This window comes from Rhipicephalus microplus, chromosome 6, assembly GCF_043290135.1.
Source record: "Rhipicephalus microplus isolate Deutch F79 chromosome 6, USDA_Rmic, whole genome shotgun sequence".
Taxonomy (NCBI): Eukaryota; Metazoa; Arthropoda; class Arachnida; order Ixodida; family Ixodidae; genus Rhipicephalus; species Rhipicephalus microplus.
Window position 1 is genome coordinate 173,604,264 of NC_134705.1, and position 19,125 is coordinate 173,623,388.

General features: G+C 47.8%; 1 protein-coding gene across 8 annotated transcripts in view; it reads right to left on the bottom strand.

Annotated features, from left to right (window-relative positions):
• The window catches only part of LOC119167044 (heterogeneous nuclear ribonucleoprotein L), a 137,096-nt gene that overhangs the window by 117,315 nt on the left and 656 nt on the right, over positions 1-19,125 (bottom strand). For 2 of the 8 annotated variants that reach the window (XM_075867025.1, XM_075867027.1), the window contains exons 1-3: positions 18,541-18,739; positions 1,716-1,789; positions 161-187 (exon numbers count right to left, since the gene is read on the bottom strand). In XM_075867025.1, the coding sequence (XP_075723140.1) occupies positions 161-187; positions 1,716-1,789; positions 18,541-18,606 (167 nt within the window). In that variant the 5' untranslated portion in view covers positions 18,607-18,739. Of the gene's footprint in view, positions 1-160; positions 188-1,715; positions 1,790-18,540; positions 18,777-19,125 lie in introns of those variants that run through there. The other 6 variants (XM_075867029.1, XM_075867026.1, XM_075867031.1 and 3 more) reach the window with 5 other exon arrangements.

Sequence of the window (19,125 nt, forward strand, 5' to 3'; positions counted from 1 at the left end):
CAAGAAACGATGTTCCTACTTTAGCTCATAGTAAGTGACAAGTCTATTTTATCTCATAGAGAGTTATAAAAAGATAAATACATAAAAGAAGAGTAAGAGCGGTGGTATCACTAGGTGGCGATTACTCATTGAAAGTCAAATCTCAACAGTAAATACTTACCAGAACATCGGATCCGCATCCAAAAGCCTAATACAAAGTAAAAAATTTCTACGCATAAGGTCCCTCTCCGGAAAAAGTTGAATGTATGCTATGAAGGTATGCTATGTATTGAAGGTATGCTACGAAAACAGCAAAAATTGAAATACGAATTGACTACAAGACAATAATAACTAAGCCAAAGTACTTCATTAGCAGGTTAACTACAATACAGGTGGTAAATTACTTTCTATTATCATTCTTGAATGATAAACGGCCTAATCTGATGGCTTTAGGGCATCAAATAGTGAGCCCTAGCATGTCTAACATTCACCCTACTAGAAGCATTTAAACATTGTCCCCAAAATGCCACAATTCTGCCCAAGCCACCAGAAAACTAGTCATCAGGACATGTTTTTGTCTCTAACAATGCCATTAACATAGTGTTATCTTAAAAACTGATACCTGAGCCGGAATGATACAATTTATTTAGAATACTTTGCTTACTAACCATTTCACCGATGATTTTGATGCCTTACATATCAGCAGACTTACCCGTTAGCAGTTTTGAAATTTAGAAACTACCTATAAAAGTGCTTTTTATGCCACAAACTTCACACAACTATAACCTTTGGGTTTAACTTGAAAGCCTTCTATGTGAACGGAAGATTGCCATTCATGAAATAGTGTGAGTAAGGCATAGAACTAAACTTTGTCCATAATCACAACTATATTTGCCGACTATGATGTAGCAAATTAAATAATGATGGTCGGAACGCTGCAATGTTGACGAATATCAACTAAGTTTTATTGCATTTTAACATAATAAACGCATATACTGGAGTAACTGTATCACTGGTATATGATGTGAAAACAGTACAAAATATCTTGGCTCGTCTTCCCTGGTCACTGCTTCATATATAGCGCAGTTTTTTAAAAATCTGGATTGAGCATGCGAACTTCCAAACACCAAATGTCGAAAGTCTGTGCCACATGCCTCTACTGCCATTTGTATTTTCATCAAAAGTGCAGTACCTGGTTGCATTAAACCATTCGATCGCTGCATTCTGCAGAGGAACCAAATGCTAGAGAAGCATTTTAAACGGTGCAACAAACACACTACATTAGTACATGGGTATATTTCAGTTTAGAGATAGATATGCGGGGTTTAACGTCCCAAAACCACCATATGATTATGAGAGACGTCGCAGTGGGGGGCTCCGAAACCAGCTCCGGGCACCAGCTGGGGTTCTTTAACGTGCACCCAAATCTAAGCACACAGGCCTACTGCATTTTCTCCTCCAAACAAAATGCAGCTGCGGCAGACAGGATTCCATCCCGCGACCAGCGGGTCAGCAGCCGAGTACCTTTGCGACTAGATCACCGCGGCAGGGCCTCGAGTTCAAATGCTTCATTTTCTTATTCAGAAGCGATTGCCTTATAACTGCCAATAGACACGTTAATGCATGTGGCTATTTGGACAACACTGATCCAAAGAACAAATTTAGAAAGCACTGGTCTTTGTGACAAAGGGGACACATGTTTGCAACTCAAGAAAAAAAAAAAAACTGATGCTTACCCTCGACCACCTCCCCCTCGTTGATTGTTGTAGTAGTTGTAGCCTTGCTGCTGGTTATTTCCATAACCGCGATCCTGGCGGAAAAGAACAAGGAAAAGAACAAAACAGGAACAGTCAGCAAAAAACATATATCTTGAGTATTCTATCAATAGAAGCTTCTCAATTCCAAAAAGAAGACTATGCCAAGAACACTAATGACAGCATAAGCACTTGAAAATGCTGCACACATTACCTGCAAGTCCCAATACTCTGACACCCACTCCACCCCAAAACAACACTACATTTAGGCGTCTCTCATAATCAAAGGGTGGTTTTGGGACGTTAAACCCCACAAATCAATCAATCAACACTAAATTTAGTGATGACTAGGCCTGAGTCGTCAAACTAATGTACTGCCAGAGTGAACTGGCGCAATTACACAATGCAAGCAATGGTCAATAAAACGGAAAAGCTATGCCATCGTAAGAATAATTAACAAACGAATGAAAAGATTTCATTTGAAGACTTGACACGTTTACCTGTGCCTGCACTTAATGTATGTCAATGCTCATGGTGTTGAAAAGGCAAATTAGGCGCTGTTCATGCTTTGCGACCACCTCAAAAACACTCATGAGTAAACAGAGATGCCACAAATGCTCATCGAGCAGCCAATAACACTTATTTTACTCTCTTTTTTTGTGTTTGAAACAAATTAGCACATATGTTCGGACGAGTTGGTAGCTCGTCGTCAAGAAAACTTCAACAGCACGGGAAAAAACACACGTAAATAGCCGAGATGATTAGCACTTGTCCACATCAGTTCTCTTGTTTTGCCAGTTTATCCCGCACTATTGAAAAGTGCCTCACAAATCACAAAAACAAACAAAAAGCCAGCCTATAGTGCACAAGCGAGGCATGCAAACAACTGCAAAATTTTATAAAGGGGACAAAAACAAAAATTCTTTGTTGCACAGGCCACACCTAACCGTACATCCTACAAAGAGCATTTGAAGATTCCAAGGCAGTAATTTGATGTGGATGGAGAAAAAAACTCAACTTCACTCTGCACACATCTGTTATGATGATCATCGAAAGAACACACTAGTACATATATGTCCTTACATGTGTAACAGAGCTTTCTGAATGAGAAAGTGTTTCAGAGCAGCCGAAAACAGAATTCTGTGCTGTCAAATATACTTGTCCTATAAAACCTTTCTTATACAACTACAACCAAGTAGGGCAGCGAGTCAACCCCACAACAATGTTGCTCACTCTAAGGACATCCCAGGAAATGGGTAACAGGGGGCCTTGTACATGGTGAGCCATGAGCACAGGAAACAAACGTCATCCTTAAATGAAAAATCAGCCATTCCAAGCCTAACTCGCTGACACTTCAATTTATGGCTCCAGCAATAAAGAAACAGCAATCTGTTGAGCTTGAATAGGAATCAAAGAAAGGGCCAATCGTTTGCTCCCTTTGCAGTTATTGAGAATCAACTTTTTCTAGCCCACTAAATATCCTTACAAGTGAAGTGGCTTGGAGGACCAAGTAATTTACGAGTTTCCGCTCGACCAAAAGGCAGAGAGCAAATAGACGAGTCAGCCGATGGTGTGAAAGAAAATTAAACAGCTGTACTGCCTAGGCTTGCTTCCTCGTCAATGAGAAGACTGAATAAAAGGGGCATGCATCATCCGCAAACTGTAGGCTGGATCCCTACTGGTGACACTTTCTGTACACTTCAACTTCTTCACATTCGCATCATAATTGCCACACTACAGTTAAATACTACAAATACTGCCTCCAATACTTGGCATCTCTGTCAGATAGTTTCGTTAGGTCGTGTGATAAAGCAAAGCAAGCTTTCGATAGATTCCCCTTCATACAAACAAATGACATCGTTGCTCAAGAGAATGTGCCATGGACTACACAACCATAGTGAACCAAGAGCACCGCACTAGTAAAGCCCTTGGGATGAAATTCTGCCCCTCCCAAGCTATGCATGTTGACATTTCTATTTATGCCCACAGCTATAAAGAAACAGCAATCCGATCAAGCATGAATAGGAATCAACGAAAGAACAGTTGCTCCCTTTGAAAACAAAAGGAAACCAACTTGTTTTGCCTCACGAAATGTCATAAGTGGCTCGGAGTCCAAGCAATCTACAGTTACTGGCTTCCGTTAGGGAAGATGCGACATTGGAGTGCAAAACAGTGTGATGGTGGGAAAGAAAATTAAAATGACTACATTTGTGCAATAATTACCGCAATAGATTTAAAAGCTACAAGGACCTTCAATACTTTTTCTGGCATCAATGCCTGGTAATTTCCTTAGGTTGCTTCTAACATGGCTACCTGATTGAACACATCTTTCGTATAAACCCGTGACACTTTTACTCAGGCGAACATCCCAGGAACTAGGCAACTATGGCAAACGAATAATAGCCCAGGAAACAAATAACAGTGATAGAAATGCTGCATACCCAAGCCACGCAAGTTGACATTTCAATTTTCGCCTCCGGCAATAGAGACACGGCAGTCTGTTCAAACCTTGAATAGGAATCAAAGAGGCAATCGGCTGCTCCCTTTGCAAAAACGAACGGGAATCAACTCGTTCGCCCCCCCCCCCCCCGCAATGTCGTGACAAGCGAAGCGATAGGGAGGAGGCCGAAGTAATTTACGAGTTTCCCTTCGGATGAAGCGACATCGAAGTGTGTGCAAATAGACCGACGGCGCGCTCAAAAAAGAAAATTGAAACGGCCGTATCGACTATAGACTGGCTTGCTGTTCAATAAGGGAGAGGGAAAAGACTGAGCAAGAAAGATGGGAGGGGGGGGAGAAGCGTACACGTCTACGCAGCGCTGTAACAACTCGGTCGGCAAGGTCAAATGCCAGCTGTCGCAACGGCGCCGACACGCTTACACCCCCCTCCCTTTCCCCTCGTTCTCATCCACGACTACGGGTGGCGCTTCATCTCGCGTGCGCTCCTAAAGCCACAACAGAGGGACGAACGACGTCACGCCGCCGCGAACGTGACCTTATACTAGGCAGCAACGCGGAAGACCTTTACGGCGCATGCGCGAAATCGTTCCTCGAGTCATTTAGGCGCTAAAGTGAAAACGATAAATCAATTGAATATCGACAAATAGAACGTAGTGAAGCGAGCATGGTACGCCGCACCGTCATGGTTGGCACGCAGCTTTCTTCATGCTGGATACCATGATTATGTCACAAAAATTTGACTACGACGTTTATGGTGACGTCAAAGCGTGACGGCGATTTTTTTCGTCATCAACTCGTGTTGACGTCGCCACCGACCATCAACACGCGACCTAGATCACGTATCTACGGCCTTCGCCTCAAAACAAAGACTTCATATATCGTAATAATAGCTTGGGAGTTTTTTACACGTCAAAACTGCGATATGACTGCGAGGGACGCCGCAATCTGCCCTTTTCAAACGTGCAACGTCATCGTGCACTACACGGGCCCCCGGCATTTTCGTCGGGATCGAACTCGCGACCTTCCGATCAACAGTCGAGCACATCAACCGCTACACCAGCGCGACGGACGCCTCCATAAGCACCACTGACCATCTGGCCACGTTACCGTACGCTAATCGTAGCGGCTACAAGGTTACGTGCCCACCACGACGGTGCGCTATTACAGTCACTACTCCAACACCTTAACGACCCTCCAGGACGCGTCTTGAAAGAGCGTTCTAAATACGGTGTTCATAAGAATAACGGTAATACCTAACAGTTCACGTAACAACGTCGAGTGTTGAATGCGCTACGTTCTGATAAACTATCAGCCACGCGAGTTGGTAGATTTAAGTACACGATAATATGAAATGATTACGACGGCTAATGAGGGCCTTGCCGAGTTATATAGCGTTGAACCGACCACGACGCTTCCGTAACTAACGTGCGCTCAACCGGCGCCCCTGTAAAAAAAAACACTAATATCGCACAGACATACAGGTAAGAAAACGTACGGCAAAAATTCAACCCATTTGAACGCAGGTGCCAGTCTCGTTAGCAGTCCGTCCTTAACGGAATTCCGCGTACTAAAACGAACCCAATGACTTCCTAATATCGGCGTTGCTACGGTGCGCCGCCGATTTCGATTAAAAGCGATCGGGACTCAAATCACTCAGTACCGGTCGGCATCCTCCTGCAGCTTGCGTAAAGGAGCCAAATCACCATCGAGAAATGAATACCACGAAGCACGCCGTACAGTGGAAGGCTCCGGAAATTTCGGCAACATGGCGTTTCCGGCACGGAAAGCGCACGGTACTCGGGCATCTTTCGCTTCGCCTTCATCGATACGCGCGACCGACCGGAATCGAACCCGCGACCTTCGAGTTCGACGAACGAGCATCGCAACCAACGTACTTTTCGAACACCACCGTATGCTCAGATTTGGGTGCACGTTAAAGAACCCCAGGTGGTCGAAATTTCCGGAGCCCTCCACTACGGCGTCTCTCATAATCATATGGTGGTTTCGGGACGTTAAACCCCACACATCGATCGATCGATTTTCGAACACCACCGAGAAATCGAATCTAGATCAGACCCGATAGCGATCGAAAGTGACCGCGACAACGAGTTAACTTCAATGATCGAACGAGCCACATTATCCGATTCGCCCAGACGGATTGGAATCGCACTTCTTACGAAAGGCAGTCCTGGTCAAAGAAGCCACATTGACCGCAATTTTTCGCAGGCTTCTCCTTTTACCTCAGTACGACGTTTCCTGCCGAACAAGTACGCCACTTTATTTATTTTTTTCTTCTTGAAACTTGCGGCGATCAACGTTAGGTCAAACTCACGCGTTATTAGGTCAAACTCGCGCTTCTGTATCGCGTGAGCACGCAGTAGAAAAGACGTCATTGCACTCGGTTTGATAGAAAAGAACGAACTGCTTGGCTCGTACTTCGCGACATCAGTAGGGGGCGAAATTACATACAAGTGCGCTGCGGCTCAACCCCCCAGTTTGCGAATTTCTTGTCGTAACATTCCATCTTCCCCAGAGTAGTTTTGCCTCCTTTACTTTTGCATATCCCAATACACAAACGTTCACATGCGTTACAAACAGCATTGAAGGAGCAAGTTAGTTCCACTTTAAATCTTGAAGCATTTTGCTTAAACAAAATACTGGACGAAAAAAAAACACGAAGATTGAATCCGAGCTTTCTAAGCATTGTATTATTGACAGCTTGCAAAATTAAATAATAAAAAAAGCTGCTGAACTACAATCATTAGCGGCGCAGCTTTATGACGGTCAAGGAGTGGCAAGTGCACGGCCGAGCCCATCGCATAATGACACAGACGTACAGAACGAAGATTAACAGGCTGTAAAACACTAAAATGTGCCCAATCAGACAAGCAAGCAAAGGACAATATAGGGACAGCCATCTGTAGCAACTAAACGTGGAGAGCATCCAAGGTCGCAGGTTCTGCCCCTGGCGGCATTAAGTGATCCTTTCGTCTACTTTACTTTCTTCGCAAATGTCCCCGGCAAAGAAAAACGAGCCCCCTAAAGCTGTCTTCCTTTCGTTCGTTGAAATGTGCTCGAGAGTAATGTTATACCTCGAGCAGACTACTTCCGCCGATTGCACGAACAGAAGTTTTTTTTTTTCTTTCTTTTAGTTAACGGACTTGGCGCCAAAATCCTCACAACCTGAATGTTCCGTTAAGACGCGACACGACGCCTCTTTCGTATTTCAGTGACACTGGCTGAACGAATTTTCCCCTCAACGTCGACACACCAAGCCTCCGACTCGTAATTCGTGTTCGGCTGTGCCGGTTGACGCCCGCGGCGTAAGCGGTGCACTCGTCACTGTCCGCGTGTGTCCTTGGTGCAAAACGACTGCGGGTATTTCGCAAGAATTACCTTCTTCGCGATTCAACTCGCATCGGATCGTCTTCGAAAACCCGCCCGATTCCGTCAACACTCGGGGCTTGGCGCGGATCCACAGTGATGGAAGTAACTTTTTACTTCTTTTGAGGCAGACTTTGCAATGGGAAAGGCGCTGCTTTGGAGCAGCACCAAGTGCTTTCGGAGCAGAAAAAAAAAATGCTAGTTTAGACCAGTTATTGGTATTTTAGGAGCAGATATTTAAATTTGCCATGCATTAATTGCAGTTCAGAGCACCGTCGAAGCATCTCGTGTAAATATCATTGATTATGAAACATACTTAAGGGACAACAATCGATTTACATTTCATGAAGCAACGAATGACGGGTTGTCGAAAATGTGCTGAAGAATGAGCTACAGTTTGAAATAACAGTATTCGTGGCAGAAATCTAACCAAAGCGGAAAGATTGGGTGCCACATTTCAGAAGTAGTTGTCGTTTCTTGTTAAAAGCGTTACGTTTGGTTCTAAATTTGCCAAGAAGTAAAATTTGTCTGACCAACAACTATTGAAATGAACATGTGCCTGTAAGGCCAAGTCATGCGCCCGAAATACGTGAAAGGTTCTGACGTCACACAAGTAGGCGATTGCAGTTAGTGAGACATTTATGGAAATTTCGCCTGGCTGAGCATACATTTACTCTTACGCTGTAACAGACTGTAGTAACAATTACTAAGTGACGGAGATGAAAACTGCTCGGCTTTCACCGAACCGCTGTGTGTGCGCAGAAGAAGAGAGTACGACACCTGAAAGTGCGCAATCAGAATAAACAAACAATATACATGCATGTATTTTGCCCGTGGCGCTAAAAACGCCTACCCTGTGCTAAAAGGAATACAACTATTTAACCCAGTTGTTATGCATAGTAAAGTGCTAACCAATGTAGGAAAGGCTTAATTTCACTGCTGCGGGTATTTTGACTACCAATCAGATTTGTAACTACTTCTGGGCCGTATCTACCTGCTTCTCTCATAATCTCGGAGGTTCTGTGACGTTAAAAACCCCTCCAGTATTATTAATTTTGCTAACCATCGTGGTTCTCTAAACCCAATTTTAGTACAAACTCCCCTCACCCCCAAATGCTAGAAAAAGCCCGGCTTTACAAGACGATCGTCACTACACCTACACAGAGAGACGACGGCCACAACACAACGAAGTGCACGATAATACTCGCGTCCTTGGAGAGGAAAAAAAAAAAAAAGGACGGGCCAGCTGTTCGCACGCGAGGCAAACCCAGCGCTCGAAAACAAAAGGCGCGCCTGTGGCCAAGAAACAATCCCATCTCGATGAACAAGAAGGGCTTCCATTGATTGAAAAGAAAAAAAAAAGTGCAACGCAGAACGGCGACTATTCTGCGTTGCACGACTCACCCCCCCCCCCCCTTTCAAGATACTCCCACCGACAAGATACAGGGATTACATCAAGCAGCAGCTGCAATGATTGCATCAAGATATGATGACAGCGCGAAAAGGGGCGCGAGAGCGGTGCCAAGTTGTTTCACAAAGTGACCGCCGGCACCCGTACGAGACTAATGACGAGAACGACGACAATAAAAGTGCAACGGCAGAGATTCACGAGCGACGATGGACCGGGCTTTTTTCTTGGACGGTGACCGCGGAAGTTTCGGGCAGGAAAGAAACACGCGACTTGTCGGCACTTAGAAGTACGGCGGTTTTGATTGATTGATATGTGGAGTTTAACGTCCCGAAACCACCAACCATATGATTATGAGAGACGCCGTAGTGGAAAGCTCCGGAAATTTCGACCACCTGGGGTTCTTTAACGTGCACGCAAACATGAGCAACACGGGCCTACAACATTTTCGCCTCCATCGGAAATGCAGCCGCCGCGGCCGGGATCCGAGCCCGCGACCTGCGGGTCAGTACCCGAGTACCTTAGCCACTAGACCACCGCGGCGGGGCTACGGCGGTTTTGGGGCTAGTTAGTACGACAAAGGGACAAGGGGACGTCGTGCTGTTCTCGCGCGATACTATCATTATTCGGCACGCTACTAGAGGGCGGGAAACCGACGAGCACTTTTGCGTTTTGTTTTTTTTTTCATTATTTTTATTTAGTTTGGCTAGGACACTAATACCGAGTCCACCCGATACAAAGGGTACTTTAGTCACATACCTACCTACCTACCTACCTACCTACCTACCTACCTACCTACCTACCTACCTATCTATCTATCTATCTATCTATCTATCTATCTATCTATCGGGACAGTCTTATCACGTTTGACGTGTCCTTTGCTCGAGACGCGCCACAGTGGAGAGCTCCGGAAATTTTTCACAGTGTGTGTGGGGGGGGGGGGTCTTTAGCGTGCACCTAAATCGCAGCAAGAGGGGTCCCTAGCATATTTCGCCTAGGTCGAAAATGCGGCTGCCAGGATTCGATCCCACGACCTTCGGCTCGACAGCCGAGCTGAACAAAACCACCGCGGCGGGTAAGGAAAGGAAAATTCGCGAGACCCGAGTAGACAGGAAATCGGCAACGTCTCAACACGAAGTGTGGTAGTTTGGGCTAGTTGGTATGTGTTACGTCTGTACAGCCGCTTGTGACTGTATACGATTTATTAAAGGACAGGAAACGTGAACAAGTTCAAAAGCGTAGCCCAGGCGTTGGAGTCACTCCTGGCCAGCGTTCGACGCCAGGCTCGCGCTCGTGCCACAGCGCCAGTGCCCCGCGCGCACTTCGTTAATGTCGTCTTCTAAGGCGACATGTCACTCTTCCTCCCTTAGACGAAGTCTCCATAGCGGTCTGGAGGTCGCCTAACCTCTGGTGGTCGCAGTTGCCGAGTGGCCACTGCCTGTGACGTCGACGGTTGCGAGGGAGTGTGATCTTGCATCTCGGGCGATTCAGGCGGTTGAGCAGCTGAGCTCGATGGCGTCTCTTCTGGCGTTGCGTCCAAGAGATCGTCAGCTGCGCTCCAATCTGTCCGCGATTGGGTTGTTTGTCTGGTCTGACTCGTTTTCCTCATGTGATTGAGGTGACGCCGAACCTTTCCTTGGTCGCTTTTTACAAGCCAGGATCGTGGTCCGACGCGGCGCAGTATTTCGCCTTCAATCCAATCTGGCTTTTTCAAAAACTGCCGGATAAGCACTCTATCCCCTATAGCGAAGCGGCGTGATTTTTGCAATGCCTCCTGGCTCTCAGGACTTCGCTTATCCGTCTCCCGCTTAAGAAGATCGAGAGGGCAGAGCAATTCTCGTCCGAACATCGCTCTCGCCGGTGTCATACCTGTGGTAGTGTGTATTGTCGTGTGCTGCCGATACAGAAATCTTGCAAGTCGGCACTGTATGGACTTGTCTGCATCTTTCAACAGCGCTCTTTTCAGCTCCGCCACATAGCGTTCTGCCTGGCCGTTTGTTGCCGGATGATATGCTGGTGAGGTTGCAGCCTGTATGCCGTTCGACGCATAGAACTGCTTGATCTCGTTGGAGATGAATGCTTTTCCGTTGTCGGAGATGACCTTTCGGGGAATGCCGAACGTTGCAAAGAGGCTTCGGAGCACGTCGATTACAGCCGCGGATGTTGCTTGTGTCACGTGCCGGACTTCCACCCACTTTGTGTATGCGTCCACAACAACTAAGTAGGTGCGTCCGAGTAGTGGCCCCGCGAAGTCAACGTGCACCGTGTTCCATGCTGTCTGGGGACGGTCCCACGTAGGAATAGGAGCTTTGGGTGGGCTCTTTTGCGTTGCTTGGCATTCACGGCACTGTCGCACCGTTTCCTCGATCACCTTGTCCATTCCGGGCCACCATACGTAGCTCCTTGCGCACTTCTTCATGGCTACCATGCCTCTGTGACCCGCATGCAGAAGTGCCAGAACACGGGATCGTGCAGAGCTCGGTATGATCACTCGGGATCCAAGTGTGATGCACTCGCGCTGTAGTGCTAGTGCGGTCGCTCGTCGTCGGTAAGGAGCAAACTCATCTCCAGTGAGTTTCTCCACTGTACCATCCTGCACTGCCTTGTACAACCTCTGCATGATGCTGTCTTGTTGTGTCAGGCGTGCTATCTCGGCAGCAGTCAACGGAGGTCTCGATAACGCTTCGAACAATAGTACGTCACCTGGAGGCCAGGGTTCATCGAGACGTTCTTGTAATGGCAAACGGCTCAACGCATCCGCGTTTTGATGGTTCTTGCCACGCCTGTAGATTATGCTGTAGTCATACGCCGATAACTTGATGCACCATCTGGTCATCCGTGGAGAAAGGACTTGAGCCGTTGGCTTTTGTGGACCCAGTATGCCGAGCAGTGGTTGGTGGTCAGTGACGAAAGTCACCTTTCTTCCCGCAATATACTTGTGGAACTTGTGGGCTGCAAACACCACAGCAAGGCCTTCTCTGTCCAATTGAGCATATTTGCGTTCTGCCGGCCCTAGCGTCCGAGATGCAAAAGCGATTGGCGCCTCTCTATTCTGGTCATCACGTTGAGACAGAACAGCTCCTATGCCATATGGTGAAGCATCACAAGAGACAAGAAGCTCCTTCTGTTCGTCGTAGTGTGCCAGTACGGTCTGACTGAGCAGCAATGCCTTAAGCTTGTCAAAGGCTTCTTGATGCTTTGTCTCCCATCTCCACGTGGCGTCCTTCTGAAGAAGCTGGTATAGGCAGCTGGCAACTGTTGCCCTGTTCTTCAAGAATCTGTCGTAGAAAGCCAGCATTCCGAGAAATGATTGAAGCGCTTGTTTGCAGTTTGGTGCTGGAGCGTCCGTTATGGCTCGAACTTTCTCTTCGTTTGTGTGGACGCCTGTCTCGTCGATTCGGTGTCCCAGAAAGAAAACTTGTCGCACCGCAAAGCAGCACTTGTTTTTTCCGAGGCGCAGATTGTAGTTTCGTAGCCTCTTCAGCACTTCTTCCAGTCTCTCGGCGTGTTCCGTGGCGTCTTTCCCACTGATGATCACGTCATCTAGGTATGCGCACACGCCTGTGATGCCTGACAGCATTGTCTCCATAAAACGTTGAAAAATGGCTGGGGCTGCAGAAATTCCGAAAGGCAATCTCTTGACCCTGTATAGTCCCTTCAGCGTGTTCAGGGTCAATATCTCTGCTGTCTCTGGCGTCACGTGAAGTTGCTGGTACGCTTGTGCTAAATCCAGGGTGCTGAAGACCTTGCCTCCCCTCAAGTGGCTGAGCACTTCATCAGTTGAGGGAAGTGGGTAGTCTGCCTTCTTTGATACCTGGTTCACTGTGCAACGGTAGTCGCCGCATATTCGCAACGAGCCATTCTTCTTTCGAACCAGTACGAGAGGCGTTGCCCAATCCGAATGCTGTGCTGGCTCGATTATGCCTTGACTTTGCAGTCGATCCAATTCTGCTTCTACAGCTGACCGGAGCGCGAAAGGAACCGGCCGTGCTTTTAGGAACTTTGGTTTCGCTCCTTCCACGAGGTCTAGTTGTACCGCTGGACCGATGTGTCCTGATATGTCCTCGTCGAATACAGATTGGTACTTGTCGAGAAGCTTCGAAACAAGTTCATCGCCGGATACATCATTGATGCCCGTGATCTGTATACCCAGGTGAGGAAACCAGTTTCGTCCAAGGAGGTTACAACCTGCTCCCTTGATGACAACAAGTGGTAGTGTCATGGTTTTGTTTCCGTGCGTAACAATCACCGTTGCACATCCGAGAACTCGAAGAGACTGTCCTGACCATGTGCGTAGGAGCATGTTGTCGGTCTGAAGCCGTGGTCGATCATCTGTCCACGTAGCTTTGAACGTGACCTCACTGATGAGTGTGCAGGCTGCACCCGAGTCGACTTCAAAATCCAAGAACTTGCCATGTACGCGTAGCCGAGTCATGACCTTCTGTGTGCTGAACGCGTTGGTTACGGTGTTGAGCTCGTAAAGGGCCACGTCTGATGAGTCCTGCTGAGTCGACACTGGTGCTGAGGCAGCTGTCGAAGTTCCTTGTTGGGGATATTCGATGCTGTTGCTCGTTTTTGCTTCTTTCCGCTTTTTCAGACAGGCTTTTTCAATGTGTCCGCGTTTCTTGCAGTAGTTGCAGGAGACTGTCTGGAACTTGCAAGTGTCCGGATTATGTAGCGCGTTACAACGCCAACAGCGTTGTTTCTTCTTTTGGGCAGAGGCACTAGAGTGACCTTGGTTGTCTATCTTGCATGTGCTTATGCAGGATTCGTGAAACTCTTTAAATTCGGTTTTCACGCGTTTCTGGTCTTCGATGGCGTTTTCGGCTCGCAGTGCAAGGTCGAAAGCTTTCTTGAACGTCAAGTCCTTTTCTGCGAAGAGCCGTTGCTGGACCTGCTCGTTCCGAAGACCGCAAACGAAACGATCACGCAGCATGACGTCCATAGGCAGCATTGTCGGATTCGCTGCAGTGTCTGCGCTTGTCCCGAAATTGCAATCTGCTGCTAGCTTCTTGAGCGCCGTGACGTAATCACTGACCGTTTCGTCGTGCTTTTGGTCACGTCGCTGGAATCGTGCCCTGCAGAAGACCTCAGACGGTTGTGGATCGAAGTGAGCCTTGAGCATCTTGACTATGTCCTCGTAGCTCACTTGGTTGGGCTGCTTGGGTTGAACGAGGGCGCAGACGATGTCATAAGTCTGTTCCCCGCACAGCGTTAGCAGATGAGCACGTTTCTTCGATGCGTCCGTAATCTCGTTAGCCTCGAAGAAGAACTGTAGCCTCCCATACCAGGATCTCCAGGAGCTGGGGCTGCCGCTGAATTCGGGTAGCCGACCGAAGTCGGGCGTCGCCATGTTATTTCCTTGACGTCGGTGGAGTGCCGATGAGTCGATCCAGTCTTCCTCGTCGCCAACTGTTACGTCTGTACAGCCGCTTGTGACTGTATACGATTTATTAAAGGACAGGAAACGTGAACAAGTTCAAAAGCGTAGCCCAGGCGTTGGAGTCACTCCTGGCCAGCGTTCGACGCCAGGCTCGCGCTCGTGCCACAGCGCCAGTGCCCCGCGCGCACTTCGTTAATGTCGTCTTCTAAGGCGACATGTCAGTATGACAGTTATAGCGCTAGAACGCCGACAAAGAGTCCTTCTTGTCTCTTTGTCGTCGTTCTGTTCTCGCGCTATAACTATCGTCTTAAAACGGACATGTCCAGCGTCACGAACGTACTTCCAGTTGTGTGCCCTGCAATGAAGGGAATTCTTTTTCATGAGGGCCGAGCAAATAGTTCGCCCGTCTTACAGATGCAACTTTTACACGGCAGCCATAACAGGCACGACCTTAAACTGCGCAAGCCACTCCATCCAACGTTTGAATTTCGAACACCTTGCGGCGTAACAAAACTGAGGCCACCTAAAGGTAGAGGAAGACGCCTTTGCAGTCAGCTGCATCGATATTCAGGAAGTTGTGCTCCTATCACGTAGAGCGGCAACGACGCGCAAGAGCCTTTACTCGCCGTAACGTAGCAGCTAACCTTAGCGAACTAAGCCCCGTATATAGAAACGCTCATTCACTTGAACTTGACTTTGAAAACTGCCTTCAATGCAGCGCGTTTGAAACGCCTTGGCACCGCCTAAACAAGAAAGGCGAGTTCAAAACGAGTTTTGTGCTGCATTGAAGTCGGTGGCAAGGCAAGCGTCGTCGAAGGTTAGGAGAAAAAAGAAACAAAACAAAAAAAGCGCGATCGAGAGACGCGGCAGACGTTCACCTTCATTTCGTAACGCGGCGTTAGGTTACGTCGAGCGTTTTTTGGCGGGATTGACAAGACACCCTTACCTTCACTAGAATCGCCATGAACTTGGAATTCACGTCGCACAGAAGCGAAACCAGGACGTTCAAAAGCGCGGTTAACATTCAGGCAACCGAGCGCGCGTGCCCAGTTGATGATGATGCCCGATGATGATGATGATTAAAGGCCTCCCCTTTGAATCGGGGTGACGGCATGCACCATCTAGCCTACCTTAATAGTTCGAGTTTAAATTCTGTTCCTCAACTCGGATGTCTTTTTAATTTTGCCCAGCCGCTACTCTTGGCTGGGATGTTATTTTATCGACTTCTCTGCTGTTCCTCCACCAATACTCCAGCCGCTGCTTAGTAATACCTACTGCTGACCAGTTAATGCTTCCATCAACCGCGAAGCCCAGCGCCTCAGGAAGTGTGACCTTCCCCCCATTTCTATCCGGCTGAATCTTTTGGCATTCCATGACTATGTGGTCGATTGTTTCTTTATTTATGCCACATCCAACACATGTCTCATCCTGTGACGAATATTTGCTCCTGTAAGTTAGAGTTCTCAAGCAGCCAGCCCGCGCCTCAAAGAGCAACGCACTACCTTTATTGTTGTCATAAAAGTTCTCTTTCCGGATCTCTTCTTTGCTTGCCTTGTAGATTCCCAGCGATCCCTTCTTTTCCATCCTCTCTTTCCACATGAGCGTCTCTGTTTCCCTCACTTGCTTTTTAACTGGCCCCCTTTGCTTATTTGCCGCGGTCAAGTTATATTTAGTCGCCAGCTTTCGCATCCTCTTCCGCCATTGGGTGTCCACACTTTTCAGGTACAGGTATCTGTGCACTCTGGCTGCCCAGTTCTTCTCATCTAAATGTCTAAGTCGCTCCTCATACCGTATTTTACTTTGTGCTTCCCTCGTCTCAAATGAAGCCCAACCCATATCGCCTTGTACAGCCTCGTTTGTAGTCTTACTGTGAGCTCCCAGAGCTAACCTGCCGACTGCCTTTTGGTTAACCTCCAGCCCCGACAGGATATCTGACTTTAAGCATAATACGGCATTAGAGAACGTGAGCGCCGGCACCATTACCCCTTTCCAGATGCCTCGTACTACCTCGTACTTATTGTGCCCGTGCGTACGACTCGCACCCCCTCTGGTGGATAGCGTCGGCTGCTGCTACCTCGTCTTTCATGCCGGCAACGGGACGCTTAGTTACGGTAGTCCGCACAAAAACAAACAAAAAAAAACACGTCTGACCAGCGCGGAATACGCAACACAATCAAAGCGAAATCTCGAAACGAAGCCATTGTAAATTCTTTTCGAAGCAACTTCTACAAGCACAGACGGAATCCGCTAGTCCAGCGGCGGCTATCGAAAGTTGACTGAAAGCTTTCCGTTCATGCTTGAATTATGGTACGATGTCTCAGCATGCAGTAAGACGAGGTCAAATATCATCACGGCGTCGGTCTTTGCATTACTACCTGTGCAGAGAGCGGCCGGCGGGGCGCTCGAGACGATTACCACAGTACGCTTGCACTAACGCCATAAACAAATTTTTTTGCGAAGTAGGAAAGCACCCACTATCCCACTATTCGTCCTCAGTGAAGCGAGGTACCCGCTTCACATGTGCAAAACATCTCTTTCATCTCCCCCCATCCCTCTCCCATGCGCAGGGTAGCAAACCGGCTGCCTATAGGCTGGTTAACCTCCCTGCCTTTCTTTTCCCTCTATTGTCCTTCCACCCTTAATGCGCAGTTTGTTGATACTATGGCCGATTTAGATCCCAATATTCTGGCCGAGCTCTTTGTATTGGGGTCTAGGCAACCAACAACTCACCAGTTACGCAATTATCATTGTGTAACTTAATTTTTTCCCGCGCTATATTACGTATAAATTAAATTGTTAAAGCGATTTTTTGCACGACATGACACCTGTATAATCCTTGTGCGAAGAAGTTAGAAGCGAGGGCGTGGATCTGCGCCAGGATACCAGACTGTGACGCAGAGGTCCCGGGTTCGAATACATGGTCGATCCCTCCATGGTGGGTTGCGCCAGGTTACAAGGGTCAACCAACCGCCCGATCCTGGATATCTTGTTTTGTTTGTTTGCACATTTCGAACGAAAGCGTACAACTACGTTTAAACAGCGGGGTCAGAACACGCAGGTCAATAAACAAAACGCCCCGTGCCCAGCAACCGCTGCGACAGGAAACAGAAAAAAGGCGTCACAACCCCGTCAACGAAGGATGTTGTTCCATCACCGCCAAAAACACAAAAGGACAGCCGAGTGACTGTTCGCAATACGGCTGGGTGACTGCGGGCTATTTATGTAACACAAGCGAGGCGACTTGTGCTCGGAACGAGGTGTTGTGGGCAGGTAGGCAGGCGAAAAACTTGAAAAGGGTCCGGAGAAAGTTAAAAACTACAGAGGCGAGATCGGGGCCGATATAACACCCTTAAAGAGGAGAGAGCTCGCGAGAGGTTGTTAAAATAAACCCTGCCCGTCCGTACCGCACCGCAGGCGCCAGCGTCAGGCCCGCATATCTTATCAAAATTGCCCCTTTTCAGTCGGTCTTTCCGGTTGACTGCTGGCCGCCAACGGGCTGTCTAAAACAAAACACGTTTTCATTGTCATTTGCCCTAGGTACGAACTGGGAGTGAGAAATCGTGAGCGTCCAACGCGGCCTCAGGGGGGCAATGACCGAAGACATAGCCGAAAAAAACACCAACGAACCCGAAAAAAAAAAAACGCAGGGAAATATTAAAGACAGAACGAACTCGGCGGCATGACTGAGCCTGTGAGTCTCTTTAACGGAGAGTTATCACTCCGAAAACTCATTCGCAAAAATTAAGTCCCGTGACTACGTCGGTCACTTAGGGCGGACGAAAAAAAAACACCACAAATACAAATTATACAAATAGAAAAACAACGAATCACTTAGGATGTTCAACAAACTCCGCCCTCTCAAAACACGCCTAGTTTTTGTGCAGCTCGGACCAACGTGACCGACACAAAAGACAGCGACACGCCACGACGGAAAAGTTCCAGACAAAATCATCCGCTACGACACGAACCGATCGCCTGACGACGCGATAGATGTGTTGGCAATAGAGAGGACGAATCGAAAGAAAGTTACAAGAGAGGCGGCCCGGAAACAAGGCACATTGTGTGACGACAGCATTAAGCCTATCTAAGCACGCTTCGTGCGCGTTTCCCACAAGCCGGCGTTTTGTCATAGCCGGCGAGAGAAAGAAGACAACGTGTGCCCAACTACGTACCCGGCCTTCGTCGGTGCGTTGCCGTTTCGCGGCGTGACCGTCGTAGCTGGCAATATCGGCCATCATTCCAACGACTTTTTTTTTTCGCGGCGAAGCACGCACACAACCACACGCACAAAGGTATGCACGATGAACTCGGCGGGAACCACGGAGCCTCCGCAACCGACACTTCGCCAAGTAATGGCCACCAACCACCGCCAAGGCAAGGCAAAAGCGCACAGAAACGCGGAGATGCGGCGTAGGTGGCGTGACAAACGCTACGGGCTTTTGCGTTGCTTGTTTTCGTTTTGCTTTTCCTAGCGATGTGTTAGTGCAGCAACTGTGCTGACTGCTAAAAATTGACACACTGAAACAAAAGCGCTGCCGTCGCTAACGATGTTTTGAAGAATAAGCGTAAGAGCAAATGATGTAATAGCGCGATTGGAAAAAAAATACAAAAGAATGAAGTCCACCGACCAAGTATTCCCTTTGTTCTTATGCTGCCCTTGTTAAAATTGCGCTGTTACAACTTTTTTGCTTAAATTGTTGCACCACGCTATGACAACACAATCAGTATATTGTAACTTTTATATAATGTACAAAAAA